This window comes from Eptesicus fuscus, chromosome 16 (assembly GCF_027574615.1).
Source record: "Eptesicus fuscus isolate TK198812 chromosome 16, DD_ASM_mEF_20220401, whole genome shotgun sequence".
Classification (NCBI taxonomy): domain Eukaryota; kingdom Metazoa; phylum Chordata; class Mammalia; order Chiroptera; family Vespertilionidae; genus Eptesicus; species Eptesicus fuscus.
In genome coordinates this window covers 41,669,378-41,687,122 of record NC_072488.1, presented here as the reverse complement: position 1 = coordinate 41,687,122, position 17,745 = coordinate 41,669,378, and the positions used below count along the sequence as shown (strand labels likewise).

Below are 17,745 nucleotides of genomic sequence, written 5' to 3'. Positions count from 1 at the left end.
TATTTACTGACATCTGCTTCTTTGCTAACCCTTTAACTTTACGTCATTAGGCAAACAGTATCCTGTCAGTTAGCTCTATAATGAAGTAAAACTATTTGGGATGTTAAAAGACAAGGTCTTGGAGTTTTGTTCATCAGTAGGCCCTTGTTTGAGCTCTGTTTGTGTGCCTAGCACATAGTCCTTAGTGGGTAGGAGAAACACAGAAAAGAAGTTTCTCTATTTTTAGGATGCTTTATAAGAGACTATAACTTGACACAATTCATTACCAATATATAATAAAATGTCATTAAGTGTAATCTGACTATTTTGAATGTTTAAAGTTGGAGAGTTAGTAAAGATAAAGCTAGTGGGAAATAATTTTCAGAAAGAGATGACTTTAATAGTTGGGTTAACATTTAGGTTTTTGTTTTTTGGTTTGTTTTCAGTGTCATCATTGCTTCATCCTGTTCATCTAGGGAACAATTTTAATTTTGGCTACTTCCAAATCCCTTTATGAGGATAATTACTTCTGTGATTGGAAGATCATTTATTAGCTTCTGTTACACTCCAGTGTATGGAGTCACAGATGTGTAGTGAGATGGACACCCTCAGGTGTGGCATAGAAGCCCACATGGGAGCTGGTCTGCGGTGCAGGAGGCAGCGTAGTGTAGTGGATGGAGCCTGGCAGTGTAAGGTGCTGCTCTGTTTGTTTTAATGTCTTCAGATTCCCCTCAGGAGTTTCAGGCCAGGTTACAAGACTTCTGCCTTCCTTTGCGTTTGGCTTCATCACTGGTCTTAGTTGTTACTGCGAAAGGTTTCTATTCACCTCCTCATTTCTTGCTCCTTTCTCCTGCTTAGTTTCAGGCAGTACACCCAGCAACCCAGCAACCAGCAGTTGCCCAGTTCCCTGTGGTGTCTCAAGGAAGCTCTCAACAGCAGCTGATACAGAACTTTTACCAGCAGCAGCAGCAGCAGCAGCAGCAGCAGCAACAGCAGCTGGCCACAAACCTGCATCAGCAACAGCTGCTGACTCAGCAGGCCGCTGTGCAGCAGAAGCCTACTGTTGCAGCAGTTCAGCAGCCCCAGGCTCAGCCAGCTGCAGCCCCGCAGCAGTCCCCTGCCCAGGAGCCAACGGTAAGAATCAGCCAAGGCTTAGAGAGCAAAATAGGAGGAAAATGCAGTGAGGGCTTGGGAAACAGGCTGTAGCAGCTGGTGTGGTGGCCTCTGGCCTAGAACTAGGCTGATTCCCCACCTTGTGGTTAAAATATTTGATCTTTTCTTGATATATTCAAGAACAGGATGAGATATTCGGTAAATGGTAGAGGTTTTTAAAAAAATAACTCTAGGCTACTGATGAAGATGAATATTTAATTTATTACTTTGAAATTAGGCTGGCAGAAAGAACTGTTCATTGTCTCTTGTGTTGAGCAGCCAAGGACCTAGGTAGGATTAGAATTAGTCCCTTTCCCTTCTTCAAGGGGCAGTTTGGCCATTGTGGCCTTTTCTGTCTTTGGAGGTTCATATGAACCCCCACATTTACCTTGAGTCCTGACAGTGTTGTGTTTATTCTTTGTCTTGGACGACATTACTGGCTACCTCAATCGAGTGTACCGTACAGCACCCTTCAAGAGGGCCTGCTTGCCTGGGCCCATTTGCCATGGCCTAATCCCTTTGGACACCAGAGTATCTAAGTATTGTTCGAGCCCAATTGTCACTATAGAAATTGAGCATGTCCACTTTTAGATAATGGCTGAATATAGCGTCAGAATCACTACATCCTCTCCTGATAGACCTCTACTGTGTCAACATCCTCAAACACATTGTGTTTTGGCCTTTAATAAGTGCCCTTAATTTTGTACTCACAGTTTTCTGAGTGATAGTGATAGATAATTTTATAGTGATAGAAAAAGACATTTTACATACCCAGCCAATAGAATATAACAGCTACTGCCTTATTCCCACAGAAGTCTAACTATTAGACGAACAATAGGAAACCATCTTTTTGAGGACTGAGTTCTGTTAGAGTTTTGTGGCCCATCTTAAACCAGTAAACCTACATTACTTCCAAGGAAGCAGTGCTGTAAATAGATTGTCTTCTTTAAGTCTCAGCTAAGTGTGTGTTCAGTGTCTTTACACCTTGGTTTCTGAAACAACTCTAGTCTTCCCGCAGGAGTGAAGTAGATAGCTACTCTCTGTATTTTTGATAAGAGATGAAGTTCCTCTTGTTAAATGAAGAAGGGCTTTTAAAAAATAGCATATGTGTAGTTAATTGAGATTTTTTTTCTTTCTTTTTTTTAAATATATATTTTTTATTGATTTCAAAGAGGAAGTGAGAGAGATAGAAACATCAATGATGAGAGAGAATCGTGGATTGGCTGCCTCCTGCACGCCCCCTACTGGGATTGGAGATCGAGCCCGCAACCCAGGCATGTGCCCTTGGCTGGCATCGAACCTGGGACCCTTTATTCCTCAGGTCAATGCTCTATCCACTGAGTCAAACTGGCTAGGGCGCTGATTGAGATCTTAATCATCTAGTCCAGTCCCCTCACTTAATGGAATTGGAAACTGAGGCCCAGCCTAGAAAGGCATTACCCAGGACACACAGACTGATAGCAGCAGAGCTGGGACCAGAACAGAGAGTCCTGATCTGTGTTCAGGGTGATAATAACAGATGCTTATCTGGGGGGATGAGATGATAAACTTCCTACAGACAACACTTCTTATGAGGTTCTCTCTGCTTTCCCTGGACAAAAGTATTCACTCTCTTGGGAATGAATTGTGAAACTTCTCCATGTTCCTTGGATAAAAAAAATAATGCTTTGTTCAGTGGTAGTTGGTTAAGGGAGTGGAGAGGGAACAGGAGCAGAACATGCTTGTGCCAGGAGCCGGAGAGCTTCCCAGCTTTGGCCATCTCTTTCTCCAATGACTCTTGGCAGCACTTACCTAGAGAAGCAGGTGAGTGAATGTAAAGTATACACTGCAGCCCTAGCTGGTTTGGTTCAGTGGATAGAGCTTTGGCCTGTGGACTGAAGGGTCCCAGGTTCGATTTCGATCAAGGGCACATGCCCGGGTTGTGGGCTTGATCCCCAGTAGAGGGCATGCAGGAGGCAGCCGATCAGTGATTCTCTCTTATCATTGATGTTTCTATCTCTCTCTCCCTCTCCCTTCCTCTCTGAAATCAATAAAAATATATTGAAACAAAAGTATACACTGCAGCCATCTTAAAGCAATAATCTACAAAGGAAAATGGCTGTATGCCATAGATGTTTGTGGCCACCTTATTTAAAATGGCCGAAAGAATGGAAGCAACCTAAATTGTTCAATAACCCAACTGCAGCCATTAAAAATCAGAATAGCTTCTGTAGTCTTAAGCTCTGGGCTAAATTGCATAGGTTACCTTGTATATTGTCATTGATGAAGATTGAAATATATATATATATAAGTACCAGATAAATACTGTGTTTGTATCAGTCCCAAAGTTGCAGTTCAGGTTGTCAAAGCCTAGTGTTTATTTTTCTTTCAGGATGTTATTGATAAACTCAGCCATTTAAATTCTACGTTAGCTCTCATGTGGCATTTTTTGTTATGCTCATCGGTTTATTTGTTTTTTTCCTTTGTTTTGGAACATTTTTTATTTCTCTTCCTAGCAGATACAAGCCCCGGTAAGACAACAGCCAACGGTTCAGACAACCCCACCTCCTACCGTCCAGGGACAGAAACTTGGATCTCTCACTCCTCCATCATCCCCCAAGACCCAACGTGCTGGACACAGGCGGATTCTCAGTGACGTAACCCACAGTGCAGTCTTTGGGGTCCCTGCCAGCAAATCAACCCAGCTGCTCCAGGCAGCTGCAGCTGAGGCCAGTCTCAATAAGTCCAAGTATGTGATGCTTCTCCTTTATTCTTCTTACTTTGTAGGCAAGGTCTGCCGTGGGCTGTTACTGTGTGATTCTTTGCATATGTTTGTGTGTAGATGTATATGCAGTGGTATGCATCTGTGTTTAATAAGAAACTGAATTTGCCTGTAGTGCATAAACCATACTGATCTTAAGAAATAATTTCCTATTGTGTCACTGTTTCCATTCTCTCATCTAGTCCATGTTTTACAGAGTATTTTCTAAACTCTTGATATGACCAAGTTTTCATGCTGAAAATCTTTCATACCCCCCTCCCCCACCACCCCCCTGGTTGCCTGTGGGATACTGTCTGAACTCATTGGTTAACAGACCAAAGACCTATTGCATCACATTGGTGGACTTGTCATTCTCCATCTTCACGAGTGCTTTGTTCAGCCTATGCCCTCTCCCTTAACTGCACTGTCCTCCTTGTCCACTAAGGAGATGCTTATCTATTCATCAAGATCAATGTCAGAGGCCACCTCTCCTTTAACCCTTCCTCTGGTGTCATTTATAATTTGTTGTGCACGTATCCCATTGTATTACCATTATTTATTCGTATGTCTATATGAGTATCTCATCTAGCTGACAGCCTGAGAGTTCCTCCAAGACAAGGATTATGTCTAAATCAACCTTTGCAAATCCAGTGACTGGCTATGGGCCTGATATAAAGTAGATGTAGATTGCAATGAATGTTTGTGGAGTAAATGCAATTTCAGGCCCTCAGCTTTCTTGGAACCATATACTCTAAAGTTAAAAATATTTAACTCATTAGCTAAATGCAAAGGGCATCAAGAGAGACTTAGAATAAAATTAAGTAATGGTACCTAGAAGCACAAGATAGTGCTCTTTATTTCTCTTTAACTGTGATAGATGACCATAGTTCTATGCATGCTAGATCCAACAGATAGGAGGCAGCTTGAACAGGCATCAGTCCTAGCCCTTCAGGGTCCATTATTGTGGGTTATAGTGGGCACCATAAGATGCACAATAGGTTGCTTTGGGATCTTGAATTGAAAGGACTTGCAGACAAGACAAAAAAATCTAAGCAAGAGATTAAAGAAGTAGTGGGAGATAGTGAATCATTAAGAAAATGGAAACATTTATTTTACACAGTGGAAAGGGGTCTATAGAGACTGTCCAGTTGCCATGGAAAGCCCTTTTAGAAAACCACTGTGGAAAATAATGATTTGACTTGGAAAAGAATTTGCTCTTGAAACAAAGAAAAAATAGGTTGAACCTTTTCAACTTTTATATGTCTTCTTATTTTGTGGGGGTGGGAACTTACCTAGGTCTGCAACCACCACTCCATCAGGCTCTCCTCGGACTTCCCAGCAAAACGTTTATAATCCTTCAGAAGGTTCTACGTGGAATCCCTTTGATGATGACAATTTCTCCAAACTCACAGCTGAAGAACTGCTAAATAAGGACTTTGCCAAGCTGGGGGAAGGTGAGTAATTGGTGTCTTTGTGATTCTTGAAATCTTATTCTAGAGGAGTATACATGTAAAAATGTAGACTTGGGGCCCTGGCCAGTGTGGCTCTGCGGATAGAGTGTCAGCCTATGGACCAAAGGGTCTTGGGTTCAATTCCTGGTCAAGGGCATGTACCTGGGTTGCAGGTTTGGGCCCCAGCCAGGGCACATGCGGGAGGCAACTGATCGATGTTTCTCACTCTCCCCCTCCCTCCCTTCCATTCTCTCTAAAATCAATGGCAAAATTATCTTTGGGTGAGGATTTAAAAAAAAAAATGTAGGCTTGGGTCCCTCAAAGGTTTGATTGAGCCTGCAACCCGGGCATGTGCCTCTGACTGGAATCAAACCCAGAACCCTTCAGTACACAGGCCAACGCTCTATCTACTGATCCAAACGGACTAGGGTTTAACCATTTTTAAGTGTACAGATCAGTAGTGTTAATTACGTTTGCATTGTGGTGCAGCCGATCTTCAGAACTCTTTCCCTCTTGCAAAACTGATGTGCTCTCTCTTTTGATTCTTAAAACCTCCTTTCATTTCTCAGTGGTTCTCTCAGCTACTGTAGTGACTACACAAGGACCTCTGAATGGCTGAGGTGTCACCATAACACAGTAAAAAAGGAATGAAGTCTAGAAGTCAGTGCAGAGAGTGCTCTGGGGATGTGTTCTGTGATTCTGCTGGCGTGAACTGAATGGTGTTTTGTCCCTCCAGGCAAACATCCTGAGAAGCTTGGAGGCTCAGCTGAGAGTTTGATCCCAGGCTTTCAATCAACCCAAAGTGATGCTTTTACCACTTCTTCGTTTTCTGCTGGAAATGGTTAGTATGGCAAACACCTGAAACACAAACTCACTCTTGTCACCTTCACACTGTTTTCCACTTCACAGATAACTCTAGCATACTAATGAGCCCCAAATCCTGTTGGTAACTTAATATTTTCCTTTATTCCAAAGACTTCCAATAAAAAAGATAGGGATAAAGAAAGATGTAGAGTCACTTTCAATTAAAATGACAGGGTGATCTGGCAGTAATATATAGGATTTGTTCTGTCGTCCGTGGACATGTTTTAAGCAAATATTTCTTAATTTGAGGAGCATCACACTGAGACTCTGCTAAACTGTGTATTTTTTGTTTGTTTGTTTTGTTAATCCTCACCCAAGGATATTTTTTCCATTGCTTTTCAGAGAGAGTGTGGAAGGGAAGGTGGGGAGGGGGAGAGACAGAGGGAAAGAGAGAAACACTGATGTGAGAGAGGCACATCAACTGGTTGCCTTCCACACATGCCTCGACTGGGGATGGCGAGTGAACCCACAACCCAGGTATGTGTCCTTGACCTGGAATCGAACCTGCGACCCTTTGGTGCTGTGTCCATTAAGTCAAACTGGCTAGGGTGAATTTTCCTCTTTATTAATAAAAATTATACATATTTTTTATGTAAAAGTTAGTAATTTATTGAAAAGCATAGAAAAGAAAGTTAAAAGCTTCATGATTTCACCACTGAGCAATTAGCACAGGTATATTATTTTGTTATCTATTGGTGGCATTTAACCTTTTTAAGGTCACAGACAGTTATCTTTGTGAATCTAATGAACCTTATAGATTTTCTCCCTCATGTATAAACAAGTGACCATAATTTTGTATAGTTTTAGACCTCAGATTAATAATCTCTGTACATCTTTATAATCATATTTTAAAACCTATTTATTTCACTTAATAAATCTGGCATGTTTCCCCCATATTATTAAAGAAGCTCCTGAAATATAACTTTAAAAATACCTTCATTAAATGCCTTTATATGGCTATATCTTAAAGTATTTAACTAAACCTCTCTTTTTTCTGTTATTTGTTAATTCTCACCCAAGGATATTTTTTCCATTGATTTTTAGAGGGAGTGGAAGGGAGGGAAGGAAGGAAAGAGAGAGAAACAGCAATGTGAGAGAGACACACTCATTGGTTGCCTCCTGTATGGGCCCCAACTGGGTCTGGGGATCGAACCTGCAACCCAGGTACTTGCCCTTGACCGGGAATCGAACCCACGACCCTTCAGTGTGCAGGCCAACGCTCCAACCACTGAGCAACACCCAGCTGGGCATCGCAAACTGAATATTAAAATGCATCGTAAAAAATGGTAAAGTAGAAACAAGGAGACCTGGGTTCTGATCCCAGGTCTGCTGGTGCGCCTCTGGCTAATCTCTTAACTTCTGGGCTTTATTTCCTTTTCTGAAAAATAAGAAAACTGTGCTAGAAAATCCTAAGATCTCTTCAAACTCTGATATCCCACAGGGTGCATAGATTTCTGTAAATCTATAAGTTTGTCAAATATAGAATGAATGCCAATAGTATGTAAGATGTAGTCTAGAGATTAGAGGTTGTCTAACCTTGCAGGTTGTCTCCTCCTGTCTGTCTGCCTAGCACTATATTAGACATTTGGTGATACAACAACCTCAAGAGGGTAATGGTTACATAGGAAGTACCTACATACATGCTAGATTACAGAATAGATAATGTTTGTTTACATGCCAAAATGTGCAATATGGACAGTAATTGCTGTACCAATTCTGAAAAAGATCACTGTGGGTTTCCACAAAAGGAAAAGTGGAATTTCAGATGTATGAATATCCTCGTTTTGTCATTAATTACATCTTAGAGTATGTTGCAAGGACCAGATTATATATTTCATACATACTTTGCTGTTACACTGTATTATATCCACTTATCCCTTTTTATTCTACCTCTGAGTTTAGACTTGTTCTCTAATTTGAGTTGTTGGGCTAATAGATAGTAAATTCATCTTGATTTACTAGATATTTTCTGCTTTTTCTTTTTTCTCTCTCCTTGACCCTTCCTTCCCCTCCAACCAACTCCAGCTGAAAAAAGGAAGGGTGGGCAGACTGTGGATTCTAGCCTCCCACTTCTAAGCGTATCTGATCCTTTCATTCCTCTTCAAGTACCTGATGCACCAGGTAGGTAAATAGGTTAACCAGCTGAGGTTAACCAGCTTGATTCTTATGTCCCAGGGTCTCTTGAGAGTTGGTTTTTAAACAGTCCATGAAAAGGATCTGAATTCCATAGTAGTCCAATAATGATTATAACAATATGGGGGAAAGCCTATAAGCATGTGATAAAAGGAACATATTGTGAATAGTGGTTATAGTATGATGAGTAGGTAATGGGTGACTTACTTCCTGTCCAGTTGCTATTTTCCTGGAATATACTTTAATTTTATAATATGAAAATGCATAATAAAAATTGATAGGAAATGTGAGTCAGGAAACCTGAGTTTCCTTTCTAGCTCTTCCACTACCTGAAAACCTTCGGGCTTGACTCTTCATCAGTGGAGTGAAATGGACTGCATGAATTCGAATATCCCTTTAAATCTACCGTATCCTGATTTTTAAGTGAGCAGTCCAAAATAGGAAAAAACGGTTAGTGTGTTCTGATTGAAACAGCTTTTGAAACATAATTTGCAGTTTCTGAATGCCAAAGATTTCTTTCCTGCTCTCCTCCCCATCCTTTTGGAGGGAGGGGTGGGGAAGCGTGATGTGAGGAACAGAAGCCGCTTTTTCTCATCTCTGTCGGTGTCTTTGAAAAAGCAAATAGATCCAGCTCCTTCGAAGCATCTGGTGGTCGTTTTGCTTCTGATAATTTTCCTTTTCTCCAGTTTTTCCCTTGCTGATTCTTGGTCTTAAACCGATCGGATCTGGCTGGTTTTTCTTTTCCCCCAAATGTTAAAGGTATTTGATTGATTGCCTCAAAATTGGAAGTGATTGTGATATTCGTACCCTCTCCCTACTAAGACAGACTGCAGCTAGGGCACCAAGATAGTTTTTATTTCTTTAGGCAATTTGTGGACCCTTCTAAAAGGAAGCAAAAACTTGCCTGATCAGGTATTACTGTGTAACATTATAGCTTGCTGGACCTAGATGGTGGATGTAGGTAAAAAATGTCTAAAACCTCTGAGGAATGATTCAGTAAAGGGTAGTTAAAGAAAAGAGAAGAAAGTAATCAGATATCTCAGTAGCTAGCCAGGCTAGTTTCAAGCAGAAGGCTGGAGAGGGATGGACTACAAACTCAAGCTGAGTTCCACGGACCTCTTTTTCCTCCCTGTTGTAGCAGTCATAGGATCAGACAAGAAAAATTGATTATTACAGCATTCTTCCTTTGACACCCCTCAGGTTCTTGCATTGCTCTTACCTAGACGGCCCATGGTTGCGTATGCTGAACGGGTGGCCTCTTGGCACAAGCCAGAGGATGAAGCCCATGAGCTGTGCTCTGCAGCTGTCCAGGAGCCCTTTGGATTAAGGGTGAGGGGCCAGGCATATGCACCAGGTGACTCAGGATGTCAACTCCAGGTTATAGAGATACATTTTGAAGGTGTGAAGATGAGCCTGGGGGCCATTGGAGCCAGCTGGCTGCCATGCTTACTTTCCTGATTGTTATCTTTCCTGTCTCCTGGCCTTCCAGATTTCTCTCATTCTGGAGGATTCCTGTTGAAGTGTTAGTGGTATACACTTCAATACCAATTAAGCCATGACTCCTCTTGGGTTTTAATGGAAAATCTACTAAAATGGAACATTCTAATAGAGAATTCCAAGAATGTTTTGTTTCCTGATCCATCAGACCAGACTTGTGTGTTGAAAACATAAAGCAACATATCAGTGTTTTGCATTCCAGTGAATTCTCGTATCACTGAGCATAAAATCCAGACTTATTACCAGGACCTACAAGGCCCTAACTCAGTGGTTCTCAACCTTTCTAATGCCGCGACCCTTTAATACAGTTCCTCATGTTGTGGTGACCCCCAACCATGAAATTATTTTCATTGCTACTTCATAACTGTAATTTTGCTACTGTTATGAATCGTAATGTAAATATCTGTGTTTTCCGATGGTCTTAGGCGACCCTGCTAGCGGTTCTCAACCTGTGGTCGCGACCCACAGGTTGAGAACCGCTGCTGTAGCGCCTAAGACCATCGGAAAACACAGATATTTACATTACGGTCATTAACAGTAGCAAATTACAGTTATGAAGTAGCAACGAAAATAATTTTATGGTTGGGGATCGCCACAACATGAGGAACTGTATTAAAGGGTTGTGGCATTAGGAAGGTTGAGAACCACTGCCCTAACTGATCTGGGCCTTGGCTACTCCTCTAACCTGAGCTCGTAGCCTCTTCCTCTCAGTCTTTTCTTTAATAGGATAAACTTGTTCCCACCACAGGACCTTTGCACTTGCTGGTACTCTCCCTGAAAAGCTTTTCCTCCAGCTCTGTTTCTTCTTGTCATTCGACCTTTGGGTCTCAGTTTAAATACTCTCTTCTCAGAAAGGTGCAGCGTGGTCCCACGGGCACTTGGTCACATGTCCTGGCCTTTTTCTTCATAGTATTTATCATTGTCCTTTTTCATTTGTTTATTGTCTGATTCTCTTCGCCAACATGTCAGTGTCCTGAGGGAGGGACCTTGCCATCTTCATTCATCACTGTGTTGCCAGTGTTGAGAACGCTGCCAGGGAAAGTCAGCACTCGATGAATATTTGCAGACTGGGTGAATGAATGAAGTAAAACCTGAGGCTGAAAGGCTTCTGGTGGCCCCATTACTCTCCATTTCTGTCCCAGCTCCCAAACACCAGGTTACTGGCTTCATAGCCTTCCATCTTTGCCTCTGCCAAGCCCCAGCCAGGCCCCCACCCATTCTTTGAGGGTGTATAAATGAAGGCACAGCCCACAGTGTCAGGAAGCTGCCAAACCCCAGGATCAGCCTGATAGCTAGGCTCAGCAGATTGTTCAGCTCCAGCCTTTCATGGTACCCTCCAGAATTTGATCTGAGTGTGGTTTATGTGTCTATGATTATTTTATTTCTTTTCATGTTCAACCCATAGCACCATTCAGTTATATAGTTTCTTATCCAATATGTCCTTCTTTAGTGACTTGAAATGTCTGAGTGAGGAAAGTGCTTAGAGTTTAGGGTATCTGGTACCTCCACAAACCAGAAGTGTGTCTCCCCCACCTCCTGTCCCCCCACCAAGCAACCAGTTTGTCACTACATTCAGCTCACTGTGGGCACCAGTCAGGTTTTTTGGTAGGTTTGTTTTGTTTTACATACTTGCTTAACTTCCATACTCAGCCTTCTTGAGGATAAGAATCATGAAATCTTACTCTCCTCACAAATACATGTATTTTAATGTCTTAGCATTTGTTTTTATGCTTTTAAAACATTATCACATATAATTTCCTTTGATCCTACAAATAACACTGAATGGGAAGTATGTCGAGGAATCTCATTTTCCAGGGGAAGGAAGTGAAGCCTCAGTGCTGTTGGGTCTGTGCTGTTCCACACCCTCCTCTTCATGGCCCGTCCCCTGAGCAAGATCTCCCAGCAGTGTGTCGGAAACATAAAGAAACATATCAGTGTTTCTTTGTCTTTGGGGCAGTTCCAAGATCAATAAAGCCTTTGGCTAGAGAGCTAAATATAAGGGTTGGGGAAATACAAAAATGGATTTGAACTTGTAAGACCTAGGGTCTAGCCACTTAATAGCTGGGTGATTTTGGTCAAATCACTTAAACTGTGTTCTCAAAATTGGCAATATTAACACCTACCTTAATGGAGTGGCTGGTGAGGTGCAGATGAAGCCATGTATTTGAAATCATTTTGTAAACTTTAAATTAGTATAAAAATAGGAAATGCTGTAACAACTTTGATCCAAGATCCTTATTTCCATTGGGACAGTCCTAGTTATCTTAATGTCTTACTGATATTTTTCTCCCATAAGAAATTAAACTTCCTCTAAGTTAAACCTTTGACCTTGGCACAGCTGAGAGCTGTTAGACTTCCTTGATAAAAGTATGGGTGAAGGGGCACTGGATGATTGGATTTGTTTCATTTTTATTTTCCAAAGCATCATAAAAAAAAAACTTTAAAAAAAATCTAGTGTAAAAAAATCACAGCTTGAGCATTTGTGTGCTCACAAGGCATTCTTCTCAGAGCTATTTGCCTGGCATTTTCCTCATTTCCAGCTTCTGTCAAGGTTGATCACAGTATGTGTCTTTACTCTCTAAAGTTTATCTGTCTGCAAATTCAGTTCTCTAGAATGAACTTGGAATGGGGCATGGTTGTTGACTTTTGCGTCTAACTTGCAGCTGTTACAGATTTTAGTGTCTGGTTTCTCAGTGATAGGAACTATTTAGAGTGCCTAGATGTTAAAAACAGCATCTCTCATCACAAGACTTCAGGGCTTACACCCAAATTAGAGAAGTAAATTTCCAAAGCCACCAAGCTATAGCAACCAAATCATTCTTTTTGATGGGGCTCTTTATCAAGCCCTTTTGTGTTGGTAAGTTCATCCTACTTTATTCCTTATGCCTGTGTTCCTAATTAGGGTTGGAATGGGCCTTGAACAAGCCCTTAATCTTATTTGCCTATAATAAACAGATATACTTATCCTCTCTTTTGATATATGTTTTAAATTTATATATTGACTTGAGAGAGAGAGAAACATCAATTTATTGTTCCATTTATTTATGCATTCATTGGTTGTTTCTTATATATGCCCTGACCAGGATCGAACCTGTAACTTTAGCATATCAGGATGATTCTCTAACCAACTGAGCTTCCCAGCCAGTGCCTCTTTCAATATTTAAAAGAGAACTCACAACTTGCAGTACCTTCCCGTCTCATGCTAGGAAATGGTTTTGATGATCTAAACTTAGATTGGTTTATGAAGGATTTATTACCTTCTTGCCTTGTAGTTGATATTTTTTTGTAGTTGACATTTTTAATAACGAAGTCTTGAGAGGAGAGGTATAAGAGAAAAACCTGAAATGGATTAATTCCTATCTCTAACTCTAGCAACTATTTCCTTCTCTCTTCCCCTAGTTTTTTAATGCCACTTATGTTTAGGAAAAGAGGGGAAGGTGCTTTCTCTTACCTACCCCCTTAATTTCAAAGTATTAACAATCCTCTCCTTTAAGAGAACTCTCCGTTTCCATTGCCCATGTTAACTAATTCTGTAGGTACTGTTCCTGAAGAGTTCACCTTCTCAGTCTTTTAACCTTGATTTCAGTGCTTCTCCAAGCTCCTAATCTGACTTATTTTTACTTGGGAACCCTAGAAACATGAGAAACAGCTGAGTATACAAAATGGGAATGTGATAGGAAAACACCACCAACAGAATATGAGCAGACAATTCATAAAAAATATATGTAAATTACTAGTAAATACATTTTTCAGAAAGCTTATCATTCTGATAAATATAAGACAAGCTAATTATAAAACAACTCCTATAGCTCCCCCTGCCTCCCCCCATAGCTTGCTGACCTGCCCCCTCCTGTAGCTCTCCGCCCCCTGCTTGTAGTTCACTGCCCCACCCTCCTGCAGATCCGTGATCCCATCGTTACGCGGTTGGTGGTTATGCCTCATGGCGTAACGGATAATTAGCATATTCCTCTCTTATTATATAGGATGAGATGCTGCAACTTCCGCTGTCAGATTGGTAAAGATGGAAAAAAAACCACCACCTCAGGCTTGGTGAAGGTATAAGAAAACAGACATGCTCAGATCCTGCTAGTGGGAACATCAGTTAGTTCAACTTTTGGGAGGATAGTTTGGCAGTTTACAACAAAAGCCTTTAAGAGTTAACTTTCTCTTTGACTTCATAATTCTTTTCTAAAAAATTATTCTTAAAAAAACATGAATATGCTTAAATACTTATCAAATGATTAAAATTTATAGGCAATGATTAAAAAGGTATTCATTTAAAGTTTTAAGGGTGTGTTTTTCTCTAGAAGTGAGATTTTGGTTAGTTCTTACTTTTATCCTTAGTTTATATGTATTTTCCAAAATTTTCACAATAAATATGTATTGATTTTATATTAAGGGATCAAACCATAAAATCCCCTTTTTTTCAAATGAGGGGCAAGCTTAGATTGTCCCCCATCTTCTTATCCTACTCTCCTGGCTGTGCCTGCCTGGGCTGCTTGCATGTTGAACAGAATGTTTAGTCAGCTCTGCATTTTCAAAACGTGCTACCTTGGGACCAGTCATTTTACCTCCTACCTGTATTACCAATGTGCCCTCGAGTGTCCGCCTCTGTTGTTATTACCAGTTCAGATCTCCAATTTCATCTCTAAATAGCCCATCTTCTAAGTAGCCAGTTTCTACTTCTTGCTTTTTTCTTTCATGTTGGATGGGACCTTTTAAGTTTATCTTCATTTTATCGGTAAGAAAACTTAGATCCAAAGTGTCATACAAACTTAGTGTAGAACCCAGGTCTCTTGTCTTAGTACCTTTTCTTCCTAGTAAGACCATGCTGCCTTCTTCTCACATTTCACTTTATTCAAGGAATTCTGCTTATTCTAATCTCATAACAAGGTTTGAGGGTGAAAATGGAATTGCACCCATTTTCAATCTGTAATCTCAGGGCTTAGTGGTTTGATGATCTCTCATCTAATCCTAAAAGAAAAGTTAATCTCCTTTTATGTACCAAGCACTTTAATTGATACACACACATACACACACACACACATATTAATTCTTGTAAATATACCATTAATTTCTGACAACCTATTAAAGTAGTTTTTATCCTCTGTCTACAAGTGAGAAAACTGATGCTTAGAAAAATTAGGTAACTAACTTAAATGATCAGAATCAGCCTCAGAACTGGACCATTCCCTTCTGTCCAGAGTTGCCCACTACTTTTCACATAATGGAATATGATGGCGTCAAGTACTTGTGATTCTAACACAGAAGAAATGGGAAACTCTTGTAAAATGTTTCTTAGGAAGATTAAATCATTGCAAAATGCAGTTAATAATTATTTCTGGGTTTTACTGGTCTGTCACCTTGTATAATTGAGAATTGGAGTGTGAGTCTGTACATTTCAGTGTAAACTGTCCCAGAAGATGGGTTTTGCTTTTGTATCCAGAGAAGTCATTTTTCATGATTCATGTAAAATTTTTAAAAGTCTCTGTTCATTACATATTAACAAGTCGTGATATGCCGATGTGAAGCTTGAATGAGGTTTTGGATGTTAAAGAACTCTTCCAGCTCAGTTTCCTAAATTCACCGCCCTCTTCTCTGCACTGCTCTCTTCCACCCATCCACCCACCCCCCATGATACATGCCTCAGAGTATTTTTATAAAACCTTCAGAGAGAGGACAGAATTCATAAAACGAAGGATATCAAGGCCAGTTCTTGAAGCACATGGGAGGCCTCCAGGCTATGATTTGTAGACTGTCAGCCTCCTATAGCCTTTCCTGTGCCTCCCGTTACATCCTGTCCTCAAGTTCTTCATTTACAGTGACCAAAAACCCCACAATGATAGCTTTAAATGTGATCTCTTCTAAGATAGCTCTACGTTTTAAAACAATCGATGCCTTAGTTAAAGCAAAGGAATGAATCTCTAGTGCATAGAAGATCTGGGTCCTAGTCCTAGCTGGCTATGTGGCGTTCTTACCATAAGCTCTTGAGCTAACTTTACCTTTCTGAAGCTGGTTTCTTCATCTGCAAATGAGAAGGCTAGTCGTTGGATAAGATTTGAGGTTCCTTCCAGTGCCAACATGTCATTTATAACTTGACCATTGTACACGGGACCATGTCTGTGGGAAGATTTTTCCTATGTTGATCGATATAGGCAGGCCCTGTTGGTAGCATGTGGAAGTCCAATCCAGGCTCTACCATGTCCCGTCTATGACTTTGGGCAACTCATACATTCTCATAGTCTCTGATCTCCATTTTCCTCAGTTCTGTGTTATTTCAAACCCAGGATTTTATGTGAATGATATATGAAAATGTCTGACATTAAACTCTACAAATGTAAATGATGAATGTTGCTATCATGGTGCCTGGGGACCAGCCCTGAGAGCCTTTGCTTACTTCGAGAGTACTAGGAGTGAAAGAAGCTGGTTTTGCACGTGCCATCCACCTTCAGATGCTGTAGCCTTACTCTCACTCCTGTTTTCTGCCTGGTATTACTTTGTCCCCTCCCCTTCCCTGCCATAGTTCCAGGATTTGAGTATTCTCACGCAGCACTGATTACCTATGTGAGTAGCCCGTTACTTTGAGGTTTGGTCAGAAAACAAGCATCTTACCCCATCTCTACTCCATTTCATCTCACCACAACACATGTATGCACACATGTACTTTTTAATACTCTTACATACTTTTTGCTAATGGCTAATAAAGTAATTAGATTCTTATTGAAGTACCTGACTATTTCCAGTTGATCCCCTATTGCTCCCACCTCCCCAGTGAAGCTGAAAGGCAGAGGTGTGACAAAGAGTAGTAACTAGAGGGAACCAAGAACTGGATACAGAGTTAATAAGACACCTTCCCCACTTTGAGTGATGTTGTAAGGACTGCAAGCACAGAGTGCTCCGGAAGGTTTCTGTAATGTTGGGGGGTTGAGGGAGGCTTTGAGGAAATGATGATATTTAAGTGACCAATACAAAAAGTTGTGGGGAGGTTTCTCCATTTGACGGTTGAGAAGATAGTGTCAGAAGCTTAAGGAACTACCCCTGGTCACAGTGAGTCCCTGGAAGAGGCTACAATTCAGACTCTGGAAGAATGCTAGTCTGCTGTTTGGCACCAAGATAAACTGCTGTATGAAAAACAAGCAAGTAATTTTGGGTCTTTACTTTTTACCCATTGCTTTACAAAATTGCAAATATATGAGTGCTAAAAGTGAAAGAAACAATTGCTTTTTTTTTTTTTTTTTAAGTGAGAGAAGCTTTTGGGAGGAATAAAACAAAGCTAAAGTTCAGAATAAAAATTAGACTTTTTGGGAAAACCTTATTTTCGCCAGTATGCTGAAAATTGTCGAAGATATTTTAACTTCTTATAATAAAATGTCACATATAGTTTCAGATTAATGCTGATGTGATTATACTGTATACTTGATTAGTACCCTGGGTATTTTTCCTTGCTGTAGAGAAGCTTCTTTTTTACCTCCTTGCTTTCTTCAATATAAATCAGGTGTACATGAGGAATGTAGCATGTTATCATTTAATTCAAAGATAGCTACATGCCATGTACTCCAAAAGTGGTAAATTGGTTTCACATATTAAAATGTCTTTTTCTGCAATGTGTTAATTATACCAAAGCAAATGATCTTGCCAAGACACTAAAACTCATTATTTCATCTGTGTAGTTATAGATTACCTAACTTACAAGTCACCTAAAATTTGGTTTCTATCCCTCAATCAATATCAACTTAGCCTTTACTTATCTCAATTCCTGATGGCCTAGAAGAATACAGATTCATTAAAATGTTATATATACAGCTCTGGCGAGTGTGGCTCAGTTGGTTGGAGCATTGGCCCATGCATTGAAGGGTTATGGGTTCAATTCCAGGTCAGGGCACACACCCATGTTGCAGTTCACTCCCAGGTCAGGTGCATAAGGTACAG

The 17,745-nt window shown here is 40.6% G+C and overlaps 1 protein-coding gene across 5 annotated transcripts in view; it reads left to right on the top strand.

The window, feature by feature from the left end:
* The window catches only part of AAK1 (AP2 associated kinase 1), a 133,166-nt gene that overhangs the window by 98,068 nt on the left and 17,353 nt on the right, over positions 1–17,745 (top strand). For 3 of the 5 annotated variants that reach the window (XM_054727838.1, XM_054727841.1, XM_054727840.1), the window contains exons 13-17: positions 838–1,113; positions 3,627–3,859; positions 5,168–5,325; positions 6,059–6,163; positions 8,212–8,307. In XM_054727838.1, the coding sequence (XP_054583813.1) occupies positions 838–1,113; positions 3,627–3,859; positions 5,168–5,325; positions 6,059–6,163; positions 8,212–8,307 (868 nt within the window). The remainder of the gene's footprint in view (positions 1–837; positions 1,114–3,626; positions 3,860–5,167; positions 5,326–6,058; positions 6,164–8,211; positions 8,308–17,745) is intronic. The other 2 variants (XM_054727839.1, XM_008147505.3) reach the window with 1 other exon arrangement.